General features: G+C 40.5%; 1 protein-coding gene across 1 annotated transcript; it reads right to left on the bottom strand.

Annotated features, from left to right (window-relative positions):
* Positions 1-3291: 3291 nt before the first annotated feature.
* On the bottom strand, positions 3292-20642 carry HADH (hydroxyacyl-CoA dehydrogenase). The gene is made up of 8 exons (XM_059844237.1): positions 20462-20642; positions 17233-17361; positions 15761-15918; positions 10937-11063; positions 9615-9704; positions 8026-8098; positions 4810-4926; positions 3292-3761 (listed from the first exon to the last, which is right to left on the bottom strand). Exons 1-8 carry the CDS (start codon positions 20588-20590, stop codon positions 3643-3645), a joined length of 942 nt encoding a protein of 313 aa, XP_059700220.1. The 5' UTR covers positions 20591-20642; the 3' UTR covers positions 3292-3642.
* Between the last annotated feature and the right edge of the window lie 1858 nt (positions 20643-22500).

The following is a 22500-nucleotide window of genomic DNA, read 5'->3' as shown; positions in this document are numbered from 1 at the left end:
CAATAACAAGCATGCACTGAACAACAGAGAATGTCTGTTAATACCTCGGACCTCCTAGCACCACACCTGGCCACAGGAATACACTGAATTGCATTAGCTGACGCCTAACTCACTTGCAGACTTCACTGACCAGAGCCTGGCACAAAGTCAGAAACACACAAAACCTTTTCACATCAAAATCACCTTTTGGGAAGGCAAAGAAAACAACTATTTTTCAGACGTCTTTCTCATTTATGTAACAGATACAGATTTAACAAGACAATATTATCTCACTACACTTCACTTCATACCGCAAATATCTTCTTTCTTGCTTCTTCACCCTGATAAACATTCACTAATTTATAATAAGTGGGTCTCCAGAAGAGATTGGCTGATAAACCTCAAAAGTTTCACAGATACCTGGAGGTGTGTAAGAGCCTCATTCACAGAACAAGCCACCAAATATGGCACTAAGAAAACAAACCCAAACCACAATGGAATCGCATTCAGAAGCCACTACCTTGCTTTTCAGAGACCTGATTCACTGCTTAAGTGCATGGCTGGTAGTATTGGATCTCGTGGCTCTGAAGAGCCAATGCTAGATGCTGGAGTTAACTCCCATTAATTGGTTTTTGAAGGATATTTGCATTGTCACCTCAAAACCCTTGGGTCAGATGGCCTGGAGGACAAATACAATTCATCTATGAAAGAAAAAAAGATACCTTTCCAAGTTATTTTTTGCAGTTGCTGAGTCAATCAATTCTACACACGTCATTCCTCTCCAGATCAAACTTTACTGCCACCTCTTGCACTTTATTCTCCATAAGCTGCTCCTGCAGAGCACCCTCCTCTGCCCAATAAAGATTTTGCTTTCAAGTCCCTGTTTAAAATTTGCTGTGCTCCCGTTTTCTCCCCCGCCGTGTCAGCAGCTAGGCTGACCACAGATGGAGCACATTTGGCAGCTGAAATGACCCAGATGCTGAATCTGGAGCATCTTCCCAGCTGCAGTCGCTGGGCTCACGTCCGACTCCTCAGCTGCTGGCTGTCAAGCTGCCCTCGAGCTGTGCCAAGCGTACATCCCAAAGCTTTGACCAAAGTGGGGCAAATGCTCTAAATCTGTGAGGCCTGCTGACAGAAAGGATAATAAAGACTAAAGGTTTTAAAAGTAGGCAGTGAGGGAAAGCAAACACCCTTCCCTCCTTTCTCTTCTATCCCTCATTTTTTTCCACAATCTCTTTTCCACTATTAAAAAAAAAAATCAAGGAGAGCTGAATGGTGAGAGCAGGTCTAATGTACCACATGCTAGTCTGAGGCACTGACCAGCAGGAGATTCCCCTTCATCCACACCGTGCAGTGGAAGGTGGCTCAGATACCTCTGCTTCAAGTCACAGCCACAGCAAGGGATGGGAAATAATCTTTACTGAGGAAAAGGTGGCAACAGACAACTCCTTTATTTCATTACATATTCATTCTTTAAGCTCTCTAGAAATCTTTAAACTATCAAAGCTGTAGAAATTCTTGTAAAATTCAGGAGTGACTACTTAATATCCTACTTCTGGCTAATTTCCTAATTTTCCTCTCTTAAAAGGGACCTTTACATTCTCAATGCCTCCCCACTGAAGAGCAAAAGAAAAGGCTTACCTTGTTTCAATGACTACAGTCATTCAATTACCATTCTGCATTCTGATCTAGATTTAAGAGGAAACATTTGAAGTTTTCGCCCTTTACTCACCTCTACTCATCCTGGCCCAGCACTCCACATGCTGATAAAATAAACTATCCCCATCCACCATTAAAGTACCTCCACAGGGCCTATTCTGCTAAAAAAAAAGTCTCTTCTCAAATAGCAAGTCCAACTCAAAAATGCCTCTATTTATTACATATACACATACTGTACCTGTTAGAGCTCCTGAAAGGAAAACACTGTTTTAGAGAAAGTTTATTTTTCTAAAATATCGCATTTACTAGTGAAAAATACCTTGCACATTTAACATTAAATAGCCTATGTCTTGCTATAAACCTTCCCCTTTCCAAATTAAAGATCATCATCCAAGTAAAGGGAGCAGTAGCAAATGACTTCTACCTGAATGTTTTTTGTGAAAAACAAATAGCATTTTTTAAGACACAAGAATCATACATATTCCTATTTTTAATTACTACTGAAAACAGTAGTACTGAAGCTATCTTCACCCTGCAGCATTTAAAAGTCACTAAACTGAGCTACACGCATTAAGAACCTTCAAAATGAAACAAACTTCATAGGTAAGAAGTGGACTGTATTCCAGTAAAACCAAGTCAGTTTAGCAACATATTAGTAAAGAAAAGAGACTGTTTATAGTACTGTTTCTTTCCTTTAACCCTTTTCTTTCAAGGCAAGTGGCTCAAAATTAGATGATATGTAATTAAGGACCAGGATCCAATAAACCAAAAATTTTATTCTCTACTCAAGAGATTTCTTACGTGATAATGTCCAGGAAACTAATCTCTGTCAGCACTCAGTTTCTATATATGCAATCTGAATTAGATTATGGAGAAGAGAAGAAGAGGCAACTTGGCATTAAAAAATTATTCATAATTTCTGTAGCTAAAAATATGTATATAAGCACTAAATACAGAAAGTAAAGGAACACTACTACTGAGTTAAACTGGAACACCAATCCTCATGCCCACACACTCTGCAATTCTTGGAAAAAAGACAGGATTTGATGCACTCCCACCAAAGACAAATTCAGCTCTGCTAAGCTCCAAGGAAATGAAGTTGCAAAACAGAAGGTGCTTCACACAGCCAGACACACTTATTTGTTTACACAGCACAAACTCCCAACAGCAATCCTGAAGGTACTCAACTGCAGTAGTAGTGTGTTGTGTAAAAACGACACTTTAAATACAGCCAATTTACAGGACTCAAGAAAACATTCAGAAGCTTTCACCAGCATCCTAGCTTATGCCCCTGAGACCAGAAATCCCCTAGAAATTTTCATTATGTTTCTACATCACCTAGCAAAAGTAGGCCCTCAACCACTAATTGAAAATGCTAGAACACCCCAATGCAAATCATGACCTCTGCTTTTAAATGCATTATTGGGAACCTTCTGTTTGGGGAGCAGCCTGCCATTGTGGGATTCTTTTATTTGCTTTTAAATATGTCCTTCAAAACATCATTGTTCAAGGCACTGTAATTTACATCTACAGATTAGTGGTGCACTTAAGAAAAATCCTAACAAAACAACCCACTGCCTTTGCCAGTATGGGAAGAGACTGCCACCCTGTGGGCTCCATCCAAGACACGACTGCAAGCTCTCACACTCAATACAAAATTGTTGAAAGTTTTATTTTTAAGAAAGTGAGGTTACTTTTACGATTTTCCCCATCAATATAATAACGTTTCAAATACATAAATTCACTTATCATTCTGTACTGCACCTGAGAAAAATCAACATTTCAGGAAGGCACTGTATATTGAAAGCTTTTTTGGAATTACAAAAAAAAAAAAAATCTACCAAATCAAGCTTTGACCATAGTTAACTAGTGCAATCACTCAGTTCACAAGTGAGTTATGTTCTAAACGCAGCTCGTGCCACCCTTGGGAAGGTTTAAACACCTGTATTATGGCAATGCTGAATAGCATATACAGATAGTTTAACACCTCTTCAGGTCTGGAGTTCATTTGTATTTGTAAAATCCTTCACCAGTCTTTTTACCCAGCTTCTTTTCTTCTACCAGTTTATTCAGGAGTGGGCTGGGTGCAAAAAGAGGATTGTTGGGCTCTAATGAATGCCACCCTGGAAAGGAAGGGAAGTGGATGAATTAGTAACAGTTCTGTTTATATGCAAAAATAATAGAGATCTGCATCTCCTTAGAAAAATATTCGAAGGTCAGGAAACTGAAGAAGGACTGGAACTTATTCTAGGCTCTCTGAGACCCTGCAGTACAGCTTCATAAAGCCCACATCAGTACTGATGATTATGCACAAATCTAAGAATTAGTCTTCAGGCTCAGTGTACTCCGAACACCTTACAGTCTCCACAACTGAGGATTTTTTAAAACAATTAAGGAGAACTTTTGAAACATAGTTAAGTGCAAGGAAATAAAATAAAGGCTCTGCTGAAAAGAAATTCAAGTGCAAAGAAATTCCAAGTTGAATTTCTACCTGTGAAACACATGGTGACTTTGAATAATTTAACTCTACTCCACAGTACTAAGAGCAAAAGAGGTTCCACTGAAAATGCCATCATGGAAGTGACATTCTGCCTCAGAGAATGTTTAAGCTGCTCATTCAAAAGAACACAACAACCATCAACAAGCCATCATCAATTATGTATGCTTTTGTTACTGTATTGACATTCACGCACTTATCAACTGAAGTGACAGGGAGATGGTTCGCTTACATCCTTTGAGATATTTGCTGGGTTTCCTATTAATTAAGAATGAAAATATGGCTAGCAGAAAAAGGATAGGGAGTCTCAACATTTGTTGATTTTCACAGAATTCCTCTCCTCCAGTACATGTCACCCTTCCCACTGATTCTTTTTAGTAATATAAAGTACCATTAATGTTAATATCTTTACTATTTTCCAATAGCACTTGATGAAGTCAGCAAAGCCACCACTGTTCTGTCCCCATGTACAAAGGGTACAGGCATGCAGTACAAATGCTGTACTCACACAGCATTCTGAGCTGAATCCTAACAGCTGAATCCTTTCTCCTTAACAGTTCAAAGGCTATACTATAAACATTCAGTTTAAATAATTAAGAGTCAAATTTGCATTAAAACATTTAAAACAATTTAGCTAGAAAGTGGAAAAGCAGAAAAAAAGAAGCATGCAGTACCATCTATAATATATTTACTGGTATCCAACCCAACATAGTCCAGCAGTTCAAATGGACCCATGGGATAGCCAGCCCCAAGCTTCATAGCAACATCAATATCTTCCTTTGATGCATCTCCTAGAGAAAAGATTGACAGTTTGATGAACAGAGAAGATTCCGCATCTCCTTGGCACCACTTATAAATAATTAACAGGGTGTTATTTCACCCTGGTGCAGCTCTTCACAGAAATCTCTGCATGTTTCACAGCCACAGAAACTGGAGTCAGCATACACATAGTGGAGCATAAAGCTGAACCTCTCACAAAAAAAGTAAAAAAAAAAAAAGCAAGCCCTGCAGGCCTGCTTTCTATTTTCCTGGTTTCCTCTTGCATTTCAATATAGAGCACTGCACTGCTGATGGAGCCACAGCTCCCATGCTGACCCTATCAGAATGACTAAAGGAAGAACTGGTCCCTATGAAGAAACAAGAGCTTCTTTTAGAGGCAGCAGAACAGGGTAAGTAAGGAAACAACTCAATTTCAGCTTCATGAGATCAGCAGCAGCTTTTGAATGATGCACAGGACAGAGCTACCCTTAGACTACAGCTGCCAGAACACAACTGGTATCCAGCTGATGGGTAAGGCAGGCACGGAGAGGGGGGCAGAAGCATCTGAGTAACATGCTTAGCTATAGCACCTATCACCAGAGGATATCTGTTGGAATCAGAGATGGCACATAAGAGAGACCTGAAATGACGGTGCGGGTGCAGATGAATTAATGAATTTCGAAATTATTTAAAAAGAAATAATTAAAATGATCAGAAATTTGTAACTTCTAGTTCATTCTGCACCTATAAAAATACAAATCCTGCACTGCCACATTGTCACAGTGAACTTCAACCTCATTCTTTAGCTGGGAATACACATTTCAGACTGTCATCAAAGCAGATGCCCCTCTACTGCACACCTCTAACTCATATTTTGAGAAAGGCAGTGCACTTTCTCTGCAGATGCTCCAAAAAGGATGAAGTTATACAAACCCCAGAGGTACTTGTTAAGTACCCTCTGTGCTCAATGCACACAGGCATGCACGGTGTCCGGCAGCTTGGCAGACACAGCCTGTGCAATTTATATGCCTAAGATCAGAGAACCTTAGAAATAAATTTACAAAATCTCTTGTAAAAGTAACAACTTCAGTGACAGTTCTGTAAGAACTAATAATTTATATATACCTCCTTTTACTCTTTAAAGCTGACAATGTTCTTTTTAAGCCACATTTTATTTCTGAGAAGCTGCGGAGAGTAGTCTTACCTAATCTGAACATAATTCCAGTTCCCCAAATTCAAACACAGCTAAATCCTCAGCTCATTTGCAGCTGATGCAGGTATACAGACTTATTCTCTCAACAGATTTGTCCCACTTTATCAAACTTGGGACGTGGCTACCCGACAGTTTAATTAGAATGCATAAAAAGCAGTAAAAGGGCACACAAGGGCTATATCCCTTGTTCATTCTGGTCTCTCCTAGTAAAAAGAAGACTTCCATAGAAACTTAGCTGACTGCTTTTTAGGTTTTCCACTAAGGACAGAGCAGCACAGACCACTATACATTAATATTTACAATATGCCCTGTTTAAGTCATTGCTAATATACTAAAGATATATTGCATGAGCAAAAGTGAACATTTAACAGAATGAGATTTTGTAGAAATAAAAATGCAAGGACTAGCCCAATAAAATGACACTTGAGTGCTTGGGGTTACCAGGAAAGAGACACAATTTCATTTAATGTAGATGACAATCTGGCTCAAGTGTCTACTCTGAGAATAAACACGTAGAATATAACAGAAATTTAACCAGATTCACTGGAACATATGAATTAAAAGGCAGCCATCAACCTTCCCAAGACATCAACTAGCTTTTTAAATAGATTTCATTAGAGTTAAAAAGTCACAAATTAACTTTAGCAATTTTGGAAATATCATACTGTAGAAGAAAATACAAAAAGAGTAAAGATTAAATCAAAATATTGTTTTGTTTAGGAAAAAGCATTCCGTTTTAACATACAAACTCAGTAAATGTTTTCTTCTGCATTTAATTAAAAGTTCTGTTGTCTCCTGAAATATGCACAATGATACATACCACTTAACAAAGGCACCTTTTAAACACACTGAAATACCCATACACTTTATTCAAAACTGTGACTTTTTCTAAAAGAATAATGCCCCCTCACATTCATGCCTTTGCCTTTCAAGTCACTAAATTTACTCTTTTCTCCCTTTGAGATGTAATTAGGTACATCTGTTGATGGATAAACAAGTAGTGTTGTTTTATTTTTTTTTTTTTTTAGAAATCAAACCATCCCTTCCATGTGCTTTAAAAGAGATTTTTAATATTTAAAGCATACTTGGAGAAATTCTGAAAATGGAGTGCTTTCATCTGTAAAAAGGCAGTGATTTCAAAAACAAAATATTTCAATGACATTCGTAGTAGCACAGAGCTACGAGCAATGCACTTGAAATAAAAGCAATTATAGTCTGTAATTTCATCTTTATCCACTACATTCATTATTGGCTTCTTTTCAAAACAAGCTTCAATGCTTTGAAAAATTCAGTGGTTCTTTGGGGATTCATAATTATTTTTACCTACATATTAATGTAGAAGAGACCAGCAGTGAGACAGGAGTTCCTGAAGAACCTATGTCTAAAAATCAACACAGAAGGGGAACAGGAAGTTTTACGTGGCAGTAGCTGAGCTCAAATCACTTCAGTGCCAGTACCACAGTGTGACACTATTACACCACTTACCTTGAAACTGGGGATTTATTTCACAAGCCCCATGTGAGTGAACTCAGGAGAACTTTACTAACGGTCCCATCATGGGGCTTTCAATCACTTTAAACAATGTCTCCTGGGACAGAGAGAGGAAAGTTCCTGAATAGGTGGCAATGTATGTTTTTACAATGGCTCTACACTCACCTGGTCACCTCCAAGCCAGAAACATTTTCCAACACCAGGAATTTCACACACAAGTACCTTCCAACTCCACATAACCTGACATTTCAAAGTGAAGGCAAGGCCTTTCCAGCTACACATGTTGGCTCATATTTAACATTCTCTATTCATTTCCAGCCTTTAATGTCTGAAAATTTTGAGGGAATCCCATGGCTTTTCTGAAGCAATGTAACATTTAGTAGTGTTATATGTCAACATCCCTTGAAGGGAATATCCCACCAAGTACCTCTCTCATAAAGACGAACCGCTTCCATCATATATGGCACCAGGAGACGGTTTACAATAAACCCAGGAGTGTCCTAGGAAAAATAAAAAAGGGATTCTAAGTAAACGCTCTTTACCAGAACTACACTCAATGCCATGTGACAAATAAAACAAGTGGATGAAGACACTTATTGTATCATTATTATGGTACTCTCTGAACTGTATTTTTCATCTTATTTATCTGCTCAGTATTAAAGCATAAAACATTGTGAAATTCAAACAAGGAATGCTACATAAACAGTCATCATGACTGAGAACAATAAGACTACTACAAGCCAAAGCAAATAATCTTAAAACAATTTAATATGGATAGTCTTTTCTTTATCAAGAGTCTAATGATACAATTTCCTGAAGGTTAGAAGAAAAGCAGTTCCTCCCGAGAAAGTTTTTTTCTGTGTGTCCTCTACCAGAAGCACTCCTGACTAAATAGTCTGCTTCACCCCCACTGCTCACTGGTGATCCATACTTTTAAAAGTTAGGATAGTTTTAACAGCAAAGATCAACACTAACAATGAAAAGATAAGACACATGCTGTCAGAAGGTAACAAATGAACACAAAACTTCTTTGGCACAAGCATCAATCAAAAGCACAATCAATCAATCAAACACAAGAGAAAGAGTTCTGCAAATATAGTATTATTTTGTATATTACTACTGTTTCAGGTGTTTATTCTTCATTCCACTTTATCTCAGTATTTAATCCAGAGAATCCCAAGCAATGCTTCTTCTATAAGCAAGAATTAAAAAAAAAAGTTCAGGCATGAATACTGCATTATTCTCTATCCAACTAATTTATAACAATTCTTCCTATATTCTGCACATTGCACAGTACTAAACTGACAGAAATAGGAAAAAAGTCAACTAAGGCCACCGAACAATTTAGCCAGAATTTAGAGAACATAGCCAGAATTAGAGTCCAGCATCCAGAAGCTGAATTAATTAATCCAGTAACTACCAGATTGCAGGCCCTTTTTATTATCAACTGTCTCCTGGGGGCTGTGAAACCCAAAGCAGTAGCTTGCATAAAGCTATCCAGACCACAGCTTAATGGATTCAGAAAAAGTGAGCTTTCAAAGTAGGGTGTTTCTCTAGAGAAAAAAAACCAAAGCTGAGAAGAAATTAAGATTAATATGTGTCTAGTTACTGCAGTCTTAAGAAAAACTTGCAATGACCACACACCATGGAGGATTCAGCCAACTGCCTCACAGTACAAGAGGCAGCAGTTTTGTCTCTAGCATGGCTAAGGATGAGCTCCTGCTCAAGCTCTCCAGTCTATGCCTCTGCAGGACTTGAAAAAAAGACTCCATAACAGTAAGCTCTGATACCTGTGAGTTTTGCTGCTCTAGACAAGATGTCTAGAGTCACTGGACTCTGAAGAATTTGTGGTAAATGTGGGTGTTTTCTTTGTCAAATTGCTTTTAATTATGAAGACAAACTGGACAAGAAGCAGCTTAGAAATTTTTGAAGTGCTCATACATCTACTAAAACCTACCACCCTAACAGTCTACAAGGACAGACCCTCTGAACACTATACTGTCAAAACATACTCACCTTACAACTGACAGGACTCTTTCCTACTGCTTTACTGAAATCCACAAGTGATTCAAAAGTCTTTTGGCTGGTCATTGGAGTCTTGATGACCTAGGTACAGAGAAGGTAGAGAGAGCATAAGCATATTTACAAGCAGAATCTCTCCCGTTTCCCCTTTGCAGCAATGTAATCCAGAACACTCTTCCAGAAATTCACAAAATGCTTCACAGAAAACCAGCTTCAATGTATAGATATGTAACATACACAGAGCACTATTTTACACACAGATACAGCATTTTGCAATGCTGTGTTTCTTTAAGACACTTTCCCACTCAGCTACTATGGAAGGATGGTAAAAGGAACCATTCTTTGAAAGCACACTTAAGAGATTATAGTGTATCAAAATAACTCTAAAAGCTACATAGTCTCTTGTCTTGGGAAACACAAAGACATCACTCTACAGACCCATTTAAACAGCTGTACTTCCTGATAGAACAAGTTCTAGCAGCTACTCCACCTCTCTAAAACTCTCTCTCAGGTAATTTTAGGGAGTGATAAGGTTTCTCCTTGGCCTCCTTTTCTCAAGCTAAACAATCCCAGCTCCCTCAGCTGCTCCTCATGTGAGTTACTCTCTGGACTCTTCACCAGCTGTTTCCTTTCTCTGGACATGCTCCAGCACTCCAATGTCTTTTTTGTAGTGAAAGGCCCAGAACTGGACACAGCATTCGAGGTGTGGCCTCACCAGTGTCAAGTACAGGGGGACAGTCACGGCCCTGGTCCTGCTGGCAACACTATTTTTGACACAAGGCAGGATGGCATTGGCCTTCTCGGCCACCTGGGCACACACTGGCTCATGTTCAGCAGCTGCCAGCCAGCAGTCCCAGATCCTTTACCTCTGGTCAGATTTCCAGCCCCTCTTCCTCAGCCTGTAGCACTGGAAATATTGAAATAAACAGGACTGACTTTGTTTCAAAAGTGACAAAGCAATAAGATTCCATCTCACGACAGTTTCTATTTATTTCTACACTGGTATCAGCAATTCTTACAAATAAGCCTTCCTGCTTGAAATGATAGCTATAAACAGCACCTCTGCTGGCACTTCAGTGGAGAACTCAGGAGCCTTGAGACTGAAGGACTTGCCTCTGTCTGTTAAAGCCGCCCTTCAACAGAGATCGCAGCACCCTCTAATCACTAGAGGTAGCAAATTCCATATCAGAACAGCTGCAAACTGAGATCTGCTCTGTCAATCTCACTGAAATCCCACTGCTGACAATTGCACTGCTGGGAACATGATGGAACATGATGACAGCAGCCCCTGTAAAGCGTGTTCATAAGACACTCACCTCCACGAGCTTCATCATAGGCACAGGATTGAAGAAATGAAGACCACCAAATCGATCCTGCCTGGTGGTTGCATTTGCCATCTTTGTGATTTGCAAGGATGAAGTGTTGCTTGCAAATATTGTGTGCCTGGGAATAAGAAATATATAGATTGCATATAGGACAGTAGGAGACCAAGGCACTAAACATAAATAGAAATCCATTGGCTAACCATGCAAGAATTCTCAGAAATATCCTTGCAGTTTATCATGGTCCTTTTGCTAAGGTCTAGCACAGCAATGATTAAATAACCACTGCAAAGATGGTGTGGCTTTCTGATTCTTGAGGAATTATACTGAATACTTTTATTAGGGACTAGAAAAAAGGACTGTGCAAGTTTAAAATCTTATTTCACTCCCCAAATCCATTCTAGGTAATTCCTTCAGCAGTCCTGGAAACCTAAAGGTATTTTTTATTTATTGTTAAACACATTTACACATTTATTGAAACCCAATCATATGCTGTGTCAAAAATGCACTTTGGAGTCTTACAGAAGATTTGCAATCTACTTTGTTTTAAAATTATCAATGAAAGACATGATGAGCAAACATACCACCAGAGCAAAGATTTAATAGGGAAAAAAAAAACCAGAGAAAATGTAAGACCTGCCACACATAGGAAACTGCAAAGGATCTACAAAATGTCATGAATTTTAAGACATATATGAAGTCCTTCTCCAGACATAAACCAGATTTACTAACTGCAATTTATAATGGTTTGAGGTTTTTGTTTGTTTGGGTTTTTCTTCCCAGAAATATCTCAAAACCTCAACAGCCCTGCTATCATACCAAAAACTTAGAGAAATGGCTTTTTCTTCAATCAGAAAATCAGAAACTAAATTAGAGATGAAAACCTACCTTTCATTTTGGGCTGCATCCTACTATCCCTTCAAAAAGTTATCCTGCTGGACTCAGCAAACATATATCTATGTTGATATTTTGCTTACATTTTACTAATATGTAACTGAGCTTTGCAACAGAGCTTTCAGAAAAGTTATGTCCAAGTCAAGGTGACATTTTTATGGTGGCATTAAAGAAAACATTTCAAGACAAAAGCACCCACTTTGTTTTCCATTTTTTTTATCATGTTTTCTTTTTTGTTATTATGAAAGAAATAAAAAGTCCTGAAAATTCCTGCTTATTCTTCTCACAAATATTCTTTTATTATCTCTCTACCATAAAGTGGCCTTATACTGTTCTGAGGTGAGGCACTAAGAGGAACATTCTGCATTTCATAGTTTTGACCTTGCAAGGCCAATGCATACAAAAGTCACTCTCACCAAAAATCTGCCATTGTATGTGAAAATTAAAATACTCATATAAAAAAGAAGCACATCGATTTGTGAAATATAATTGCTAGGTTTATATCTGAGTCCATGGAGGAGATTTTACCTCAGTACTTCTTCTGTAGCTTCACACAATAGAAAGCCTTGGAAAAAAGAAAAGGATTTGCACTGTGAACAAGTGCATTTTAGTTACACTTTCTTCTCTGACCAACCAATTGATTTCAGTTGAGTTTAGAATAGAATTTTCATGCCTCTGTGACTTAGAATGACACAGTCCACGCTTCAGGTGACAGCAGAGTTGGGAGACTTTGGGAAGCCAGAACTAGTGAAGCCATAGAAATGGTTTAGCAGAGTGCTTTCTCTTGGTGCCATCTAGTGGCTCAGGGAAAGACGTCAAAAGCAGAGCCCAACACAAGAGAAACGTGAACAAATATTTCCAATAAATCCAACTCTTACAGTCCAGCTGCCTTACACAGCAAACACTGAACAATACTTCATTTTTTAACAGTTTTCTAACAAATTTGTTGTAACACAGTGAACAGCTGAAAAACACTGGCCAGGTCCAAGCTGAGTTTCCACATCTAAAGGCAAATCCTAGACTGTGGAATTTTGATGGGCATTTCCTAAACCCCATAAAAAACCAGAAATCAAGTACAGAAAAGTTCCTAAAGTGGATACTTTAAAGATAAAGTTCTTTTATCATCTTCCTTACGACCCTACTTGGAAAATTGCTGCAGTGTCTACAAAAATCCTAGCTTGACCTTTCTCAAGATGAAAATGCAAGACTAACTCCATTCAAGAAAAGGAAAGCACAGTTGAAGAGTGGGTAGCAATGCTTTACTCTGCTCCAAAGATGATGACCATGTAACACAGTAATAAATACCAAATATGGTGAGTTTAATACTGAGAGGAATAGAACATAGAATTCTGCCTTCCACATTTTGCAATGCTCCAAGAACATAAATTTTTGCAAAGTTCCAAGAACATAAACCAGTACGTTCTCAGACTAATGGCACCCAAGAAACAGCATCCAATGTTTCAGCTGGACAGTTACCCAGATGAGCAATACCCTGAGTTTCCAAGGTGCTCTGGGGTTGCCAAATGCTCCTGGCTTATTACACTGGAACTGAACACTTAGGAGAAATTTGCTCCCCACTCACAAATACAACTTCTCTCAAAAAAAGAATAGCTTTCCCATCCCCTACATGTTTAGATCCACTTTCAGAGGAATCACAGTTATTATAAGAAAAGGAAAAGTAATTAAGTTAATTGTGCTATGCTTTTTCAATGTAATATTTCAGTTTTTTGCAGTTCCCAGACTTATTTATTTTCCTCAGAGATGTCTCCATAGTTCAAAAATGGGAGATGAACAAGTACACGTTGCAGCTGAGGAAATGCATGAGACATGAAATACATCACAAAAGAAGAAAAATGCAGGATTTCACACACCTTCTATTTCACAGGCAGAATTCATCATCTTGTCAGAACAACTGTAATACACAGCCCCTCACATTTCCACCTGCTATCACCCACCCCTGTGGGAAGTTCTGAGATTTGAAAGAAGCCAAGTCATTCCTCCACAGCATCCTGGTCTTTCCTGCTCTCTCCCTGTAATCCACACTTCAGAGGACCATCAATGCTCAGAGCCCCTCAGAAGCAAAGTTTCTCCTGAGACTCAAAGCTGCCTTTAAACAAATCTTGTCTTTGCTACCAATTAACCACAAGTCTACCACCCCTACTGAGCTGACACAACAGTTAGTCCATACAATAGGTTTATACAGTTTGAACTATTCAGCCTTAGAAAAGGCTGCAGAATGCTTGCACTGACAGGGAGAGCTTTCCATTCCAGCACAGTGCCATGTGGGATGAGTAAAGCCTACTGCTTCCTTCTAATACATGGAAAAACAGTCACTACACTATGCACACCATCTGCAACTCTATACTCTCTCACAGTTACAAATACCTTTTGTATCCAAAGCTAATATTTTAAACACTGGACTACTAAGTTTCACTATTTTACCCATTTTTCATCTAGACTTTCTACAATGCAATCCATTTTTTTGCTATCCACTTGACCTTCCTTTACCCTACACATAAGATATCTGTATGCTTATAATAGCTTCCAAATATCCTCTTAAAAAGGAAGGCTTCTTGTCTTAGCCATTTTCCCCAACTCTGTAAAATCATCCCTTTCACAATGGGCAGGAGCATATTTGAACAACCCCCAGGATCTCTTAACACTGTGATGTAAAATTTGATGTTTTACAGCAGCTATGCTGATGAACAGCTCAGTCTTACAAAAAATAGCCTCAGGTGTTCCAAGCATACATATTTTTAAGTGAGGCTCCAAGTCCCCATGCCCACATTTCCTTGCTGACTGGTTTTAGACAGTTTACCATTTAGTACACTCAATTTGCTCATTAAATACTTGGCCAGCCAATGGTGTCTTTGCACAAAATAGGCACAAAACCACCATAACAAGGTACTTTCATAAATGTGGAAGGCATCTGCTTACTTTTGTGTGTCAGGGTAATGGCAAGTTATCCTGTGCTCAGTACATGGCTGCTTGTGATGGTTTACTGTTTTCAAAATTACCAGGTAATTTTAATTACTGATAGTAGGAGAAGGCCTGAAAATCTCCCCAGTCAACTAATGATAACATCTTTTCTCACTTGATATGATAGTCAAGGCACAGCTTGCCCAGTTGACAGGTCAGACAGTCTAAAATACCTCTTAGCCAATATACCTCCAAATTGACCTGCACTAGATAAAATCTCAATAAGCAGTCAAGGTCTTGTGATCCTGACTCATCAATTACAAGGCTGAAATTTCTGAGACTGCATGCTCACCTTAACAGCATTTTTGGGATTGGATAATATTCAACAGTAGCTTCCAACAGTTATCAAATGTAGTTCAAAGACATTTCCAGGGACTTTATGTAACTGAATGAGTACCTACTAAAATACTATTTACCCTTTTACATCACACACAATAACCAGCAATGGCTGTTTCCTAACTCTTGTAATATAAAGTCAAGTCAGTTCACTTAAGACATTATTGAGCTGAGTGAGATTTCTTAAAACTTGTTTATGACAGGTGGGCTGGAAACAAATACTTTATCATTCCAATTCCCCATTTAAGTATGGGAACACAACATTAACAGTAACCCATGTCCACTGGAACAAATCAATTCTACTGTTCTGCATTTGTAGTTGGAATAAGATTTGAAATTGCCAAGTAGATAGGCAATCCTAATGACTAAACACACCTGGAACAACAAATGAAGCAATGCAACAAGCAAATGAAGCAATGCAACACACCTGAGAATGTTTGTAACATATGCACCTGGCACAACAACTATTCCACACCAACATGATAGTCTGGAGCTGGTCTAAGACACCAAAACTCATTGTTAAATAAAGCAGCTAAGAAAACAGAGAACTGTGAGTATAAAAACAGAAAGTAGTTTAAGTTTCAAATGTAACAGGAAAAATATACATACTCTGGTGCAAACTTATCCAGCGTCTTGAAGAGTTTATTTTTAACTTCCAGGTTCTCCACAATGGCTTCTATCACCAAATCTGTGCTGTGGACCACTGATGCTGCATCTGTGCTTGTTGTGAGGTTCTTCAAGGTCTTCTTAATGAACTCAGTACCAGCCTGAAACATTTTCAAGCAGCTGTAATGTCTATTTACAGTGATTTAATTTATTTTTATATAAGAATCCTCTTACGTTCTCTGGTGGTTTTGACCCCCCCCAAATGCAGGCAGTCTGCCATATTTCCAAATCAATTAGAAAGTTCTAAGTGTGTAAAGGTACAATGCTTTCCAGTGACAAAATCTTCCTAGCCAATTAAATATGTTTTGAAGGAAACAGGGGACCTTTAAATTCATTCTTTTAGGAAGACCATTTGCTGTAGTCCAGCCTTCAGAACAAGAGTCTGAGTGATCATCTGGCTGGTCAATCAGTAGTTATAGTTTCAGTGAAAAAGTGGGGGGAAATGTTTCCTCACTAATAAATCTGTTGACACAGTTTGTGAGGGCAGAAATCAAACAGAAATGCAAGACTTTCAGCCAAAGGTAAATGGAGACACAGTACAAATGAAAAAAACCCTATATGGTAGAATATAATGTCATACAAAAAGTGCAAGTATTATGTGGACAGTTTTCTTTTTGATTAAAAGGCTCTACGTAATTATATATGTATGCTCTACTTATCCTGGCACTTCCATACTCCTGCAAACAAGATCTTTTTATTTCCTTCGTCTGCTGCATCTTTTTCTGGCAGTCATCAATATCAGTATACATTGTATACGTTAATATGTATCAAAAGAAGGAATGAATCTGCTGAGGAATTTAGAGAAACAAGCACAGCAACAAGTAACCCTTAGGATACAAAGCTAGGCTCATCAACTGCACCACAGTGAGTGGCTGGCTGTATGCAAGACTTACTCAGCGATGCAAGTGCAAAGTTCTACATCTAACGTGTGTCACTTGCACTCTCATTTCCTTTGCAGTAATCCTGTGCCCAAGTGTTAGGAGGGAAAAAAAAAAATAAAGACTCCTTACTCAGGTATTAAGACAATTTTGTTAGTATTTGCTTTTGGACAAAACGGGTGCACCCCCAGGTAAGCACTCAAAGACTGCTTGCTTGCTTTTAAGTTAAGATGAATAATTTTATTCCATTACACACTTGGCATCTGTTTTAAAAGATTGCTAAGTTGGTTTAAATCTTTAGCTTAAAGCTGAAATTTATTAAGGAAATAAAATGAGGCAACACATCTTTCAACCTCCCTAAATTAAAAATAAAAAACAAACTGAAAGTCCAGCTTCTTGAGCACACTGGGAAAAAAGTTTTCTTTTTAAGCAATATAATAACATGCTCTATAATGCATAATTGCAATATCATAAGTTCATTATGGCAGTTTTTATTCTTCCAAGTTTTCCTAGAGGAATAAAGAAGAAGGTGTCAACCTCAGGCTTATCTGCAAACTTCTTCTTTATCACTCTCTTCAAACTCTCTTCAATTCCTTTTGTAGACTTTTTAAGGATTTCATCTGACTGGTCAACTAACACCACAGTGTGACCACTGGCTGCGGCAACCTGGAAGTTAAAAAAAATAAAAATTCAACACCAATGTCACAAAATAACCAACCATATTGATTTGTGTTGACAATATGGCAGGGATTTAGGCAAAAGAGAGCTAAAATATATTGACTTAAATGCACTTGACTAGAAAAATTATAAAAGTCTGTGTACAGTTGAGGTGATACTGAAGTGATAAAGGTCTCAAATAACTTGAGGGAAAAGGAAAAAGAAATCTCTCCCTCACACTGTCTGCAGAATCTTGTTTCTGAAGGCACCTAAATTCTGTGGCCGTGGCTACAGAATAAGCAGCCATCTTTAGAGGAACAAGTGTTTTAGCTGAGAGCCTTGGATCTTGTAAGGAAAAAGGGCTGTGGAGACCAAAACTGGAACGCTGGCAGGGTGAGCAGGTGGCACAGGGGATGGCCCACCCTGTGTCCCCAGAACACAGCTCTGCTGTCAGACCATGAGCATGTCCCTGCAACAACAGGAAGGTGGCAGTGAAGCTGAGAGCAGCAGTGGACATTTGCCACTCCAGGATTCCACACAGACAAGAATGGCTGCAAAGTCTCCTTACTCTGCACTTGGTGCAAACACTGGCTCAGCTACCCACAGCACTTCTGGAAGGTGTCCAGCACATTAAAGATCAGCTGCTCATTATCTGTTACTTCACTTTTACTTTATTTATGTTCATCTTGTTACTCAGCAACAGCCTATCTTCACTTCCAGAATCCTTGAACTAACAGAGTTGTGATTTAGTAACTGTGTAAAACAGATATTAAAACACAGTTCCACTGATGGTTTTAAAGTGACTCGACTTCAGAGCTTCCCTTCTGCAATCTTTTACCTTACATTTAATCTTACACATGATGACTAAAGATTCATGCACCCACAAGACCTACTCCAACAAAGCTAGCTGAAATGGAAAGTACAGCTATCTCATGAAGAAAAGCATTATGATATTCTCATCCAATTTGCCTCACTAACCCAGCAGATAAAGAAATGCCAGATTGTCTCTGGACAGCAGCAGTAGAGCTTTAAGAAGGGGTCAATCTGCACACAGACATTTCTTTATCCAACTTGGTTTTTTATTTTCACTATGGCCATCCCATAAAAACCACTTAAACCAAATGTACTTCTACTCCTAACACCTCATCTGCTGCTGATCATTTGTAACAGTGATTTTTCATCTGAAGATGAAAAATCACTACCAAGCACATTTTTAAGAGGCGCTTCCCTGAGGATCCATTTATGACACCATCACTGACCAGCTGGTGAAAAATCCTAGAAAAATTAACATCTCCCATTTCCCATTTACATGGATAGGGAAGAAGGAAACAAGACAAGATCATACAATTTCCTTGCAACTCAACCATATGCATTCTTAAACTCTACTATCCAATGAACTTAAGAATGTGTTTCTAAATAAGAAGTACAAGTGCTGGGCAGTCAATTAATGCTATTTTCATACAGAAGTGCTTTTCACAGGGCAGAATCAAAAATTATGGCTTTCAGCCATACACTTTAGCAGAGGCTTGCTTCACCTGACAGTATGAAAAAACAAGAGAACAGGAGATGTAATTTCTTTAGTGCTCAAAAAGGGATGAAAAGCAGCTTTAATAATAGGGTACAGGGGAGACAACACTCAGTGTTATAATGACCTCTGCTTTGAGATAAGTTTGGATTGATAAATTGGAAGCAGATGGTCAGCAAAACAATCCTGGGTCCTTAAGAGCTGTAGAGGCCTGCAACCCCTGTTACTGTCAAATACCACACATGTTTCTCTTGACAAGCTGCTGTCTGAAAATGTGCAGTCCAGCAGAACAAGATCAGCACACTTACCTGGAAAATTATAAGCTTTGCATAGTCTGCATCTTCCTCAAACACAAGAACAACTTTTTTTCTTACTTGTTCTTTGATGGTTCTCCAGGGGAAACCTCAAGCTCTAGTATTATGATACAGAGGAGTATTTTTATCAGAAAAGGGAACAAACAACTATTTTCTTGCCTCTGTATTCCAGCTGCTAGATATTTGCCAGGAATGTAAGAAATCTTTGAGAAGCAAACCTACTAATTCATTGAAATGGAGAACTGCTATTCATGAGCTGAAGCTCCAGCTTCACTGTCAGTCTCTGCTTGGATGTTTGCCTACCCCCCTTATTCTTTGTGAAGTTTGTGAACTACCCTGGTATCCTGGGCAACAGGTTCTTTCTCTGAATTAAGTAAGTGACGAAATTTTCAATCACTGAAAGGAGTCTTCAGTTTAATGCCCCAAAGCTATCAAGTCAAAGGTGAACTTAAAAGCTAAAGGCCTGAGATTACACTCTGGGAAAATAAGTCCTATTTAAATATTAACCTCTTCATAGTTCTGAAAATGACTGACAGCTAAATGCTCATTTTAGCTGCTGCATGTAAAATGTCTAAAACGTCGCTAGATCTGCTCCCTTGCCAAGTTAGAGGAATCTTCTTTCCAACCAACATTTTCCACATATCATTACCCACTGTCTGCTTACAATTAGTCCACGCATTGTCTTAAGAACCACCTTAAACAATTTAAGCCATCAGCCTTGGTTCTTCTCGCCGAGCCGTCTGACCTGAGGATGGGCGGATCAGCAGGGGACGAGTGAGAGTTGAGCAAGCAGAGAGGAGCGGAGCAGCAATGCTCTGCACCCCGCCTCGGCGGCAGTGGAACCCGAACCCGCGGCAGGCTGGCAGCGCAGCGCAGCGCAGGGCTGCGTCCCGCCCAGCACGGCCGAGAGCCAGCGCAGCCACTGCTTCCCACGCAAACACAGCCCGGAAAGGCAAGCGCGAAGGAGTTCGACCACGGACTGCAACTCATTCCGAGAAGCGCCAGGAGGGTTGTTACGTTTAGTTCAGGGTTTTATTAATGCTGGTCCGCCAGCGGACCCCTCGCCCTTCCTAGAGCTCGTCCCTTCCCGCCCGGGGACAGCACCACGGCTGGGCTCAGTTCCGAGCGAAGAGCCCCAGCGGAGCTCCGGGCCGCAGGAGCAGCAGCCCGGGAAGGGCCCGCGCTGGCCGCAGGGCTCGCCCCGGGCCCCGGCCGCCATCGCGCCTCCGCTCCCTCCCGCCCCGCGGCCGGGCCGCTGCACCGCGCTCACCTGGGCGATGCCGGCGCCCATGAGGCCGCCGCCGATGATCGTGACATGCTTGATGAGCAGCTTCTTGGCGGCCGCCGTGGCGGCGTCCGAGGAAGCGGCGCGCACGAAGTAGCGGGTGGCGAAGGCCATGGCGAAGGCGCGGAGCGAGCGGCGCGGCCGGGACAGGCGGGGCCGGGCCGGGCGGGGCGAGGGCCACGCTCCGCCCCAGGGGAAGGCGGCAGGTTCCGGCTGCCCAGTCCCAGCTGCCGCCGAGGAGGGGAGGCGCGTTGGGTCTTTCACCTTCGCTACCTCTGATTCCTTAAGAACCAAGCATCAAGGGCAAGGTCAGCACTGCCGGAACGCCCGCGAGTCCCCGGCTGGCGCTGGGCCGGCGGCCGAGGCTGCGCTGGTGGCCGCCCTCTGCCTCAGAGGTCACCGCGCTGCCCTCGGCGCTCGCCTTGGCGCTGCCGCTGCTCATGCTCGCAGAATCGCTGAATCAATGAGGCTGGAAAGACCTCCGAGACCATCGAGTCCAACCCATGACCAAACACCACCATGTCAACTGGACCACGGCACCAACTGGCACATCCAGTCTTTCATTAAACACCTCCAGGGACGGTGACTCCACCACTCCCTGGGCAGCCCACTCCAGTGTTTAATCGTCCTCTCTGTGAACAGAGCTCCACCTCAACCTCTCCCGGTACAGCTTAAGGCTGTGTCCTCTTATCCTGTCACTGGTTTTGTGGGAGAAGAGGTCTACCCCCACCTGGCTACACCCTCCTGTCAGGGAGCTGTAGAGAGCAATAAGGTCTCCCCCGAGACCCCTTTCCTCCAGGCTAAAAAACACCAGATCCCTCAGCCACTCCCCACAGGACCTGTGCCCCAGACCCCTCCCCAGCCTCTTCGCCCTTCTCTGGACACCCTCCAGCACCTCAATGTTCTCCCTATTCACATCATTAAAAGCTCTCTCCCCAGAACAAAAGTTTCCTGTCTAGAAGGGGTTGCTATTTCCCGGCTAGCACAAGATACATAATAACAAATATAATAAAATTTAAAAAAAGAAAAAAAATTCTTCCATTATAAATACTAACAGCTGAATTATATCAGATGCAGACTTTCCTGATTTCCATCTAATTAATTTATCACCAAAAAGACCTGCACTTCAGCAGCAGCTGACAACACAGCAATTATTACTTGAGTCAGCATCAGGGTAAACATTAAGCAGCTTTTATGTTTCACTCAAATGAAGTAAGTGTTGTATTCTCATATCTCTGCACTTTGTACCACAAACCTACTGCAAAAAACTTCACCTGGATTAGGCAGGAGAAGGAAGGCTGTGGAAACAGCTTTATTCAAAGACTCAAGCTTAATGATCTTTGTGTATACAAATGACAGCTGAGTGGTAATTAATGAATTTCCCCTAAAACAAACAAACAAACAAAAACAAAAAATAGCAGTATGCCAAGTAATCTGCAACCTAACTCCAGGGCAAAAGACACAAGATTTCCACCTATAGCTCTTGTTGCTGAGTGCCCAGCCCCTTGTTAACTAGTGCTGATACCCACACCCCCTCCCCACAAACACTTCAGCGGGCTCCTGCTCAGCCCCCTGCTCTTCCATAGGGAAGGATCTCCCACTTCCCCCTGGACCTCTTGGGGGCTCTTTGCCCTCTCCCCCAGGCTCCCCCTCGGCACCATTTTCCCTCTCTGCCCTCTGCCTCCCTCGATGCCAGGAGTCCAAAAAAACTACACCTCAACTTCTGCCCAGGTGTTCTTTCCTGCAGAATGCATACCTCCTCCTGCTGACAATTCATTTGCTCTTTTATCTTCCTCATCTCCTACCCTTTCATCTTCTATTCTGGGTAGCAGTGTTTTTAAAAAAACCTCTTTCTATCATTTGATCATAACATGCCTGGCAATGTTATTTTCTTAATTTAATTTTGTTCCCCCACTTCCTTCACTCCTCATCCAAAGCATTTTTATAATTCTCACTCAGAAGCTTTTTCTGCAAGATGCCAAACACCACAAGTTTAGTCAGTAAGTGGAACTCGTTGAAATGAC

Source organism: Haemorhous mexicanus, chromosome 4 (genome assembly GCF_027477595.1).
Source record: "Haemorhous mexicanus isolate bHaeMex1 chromosome 4, bHaeMex1.pri, whole genome shotgun sequence".
Taxonomy (NCBI): Eukaryota; Metazoa; Chordata; class Aves; order Passeriformes; family Fringillidae; genus Haemorhous; species Haemorhous mexicanus.
Note: the sequence above shows the minus strand (reverse complement) of the source record. Positions and strands in the feature narration are given on the sequence as shown.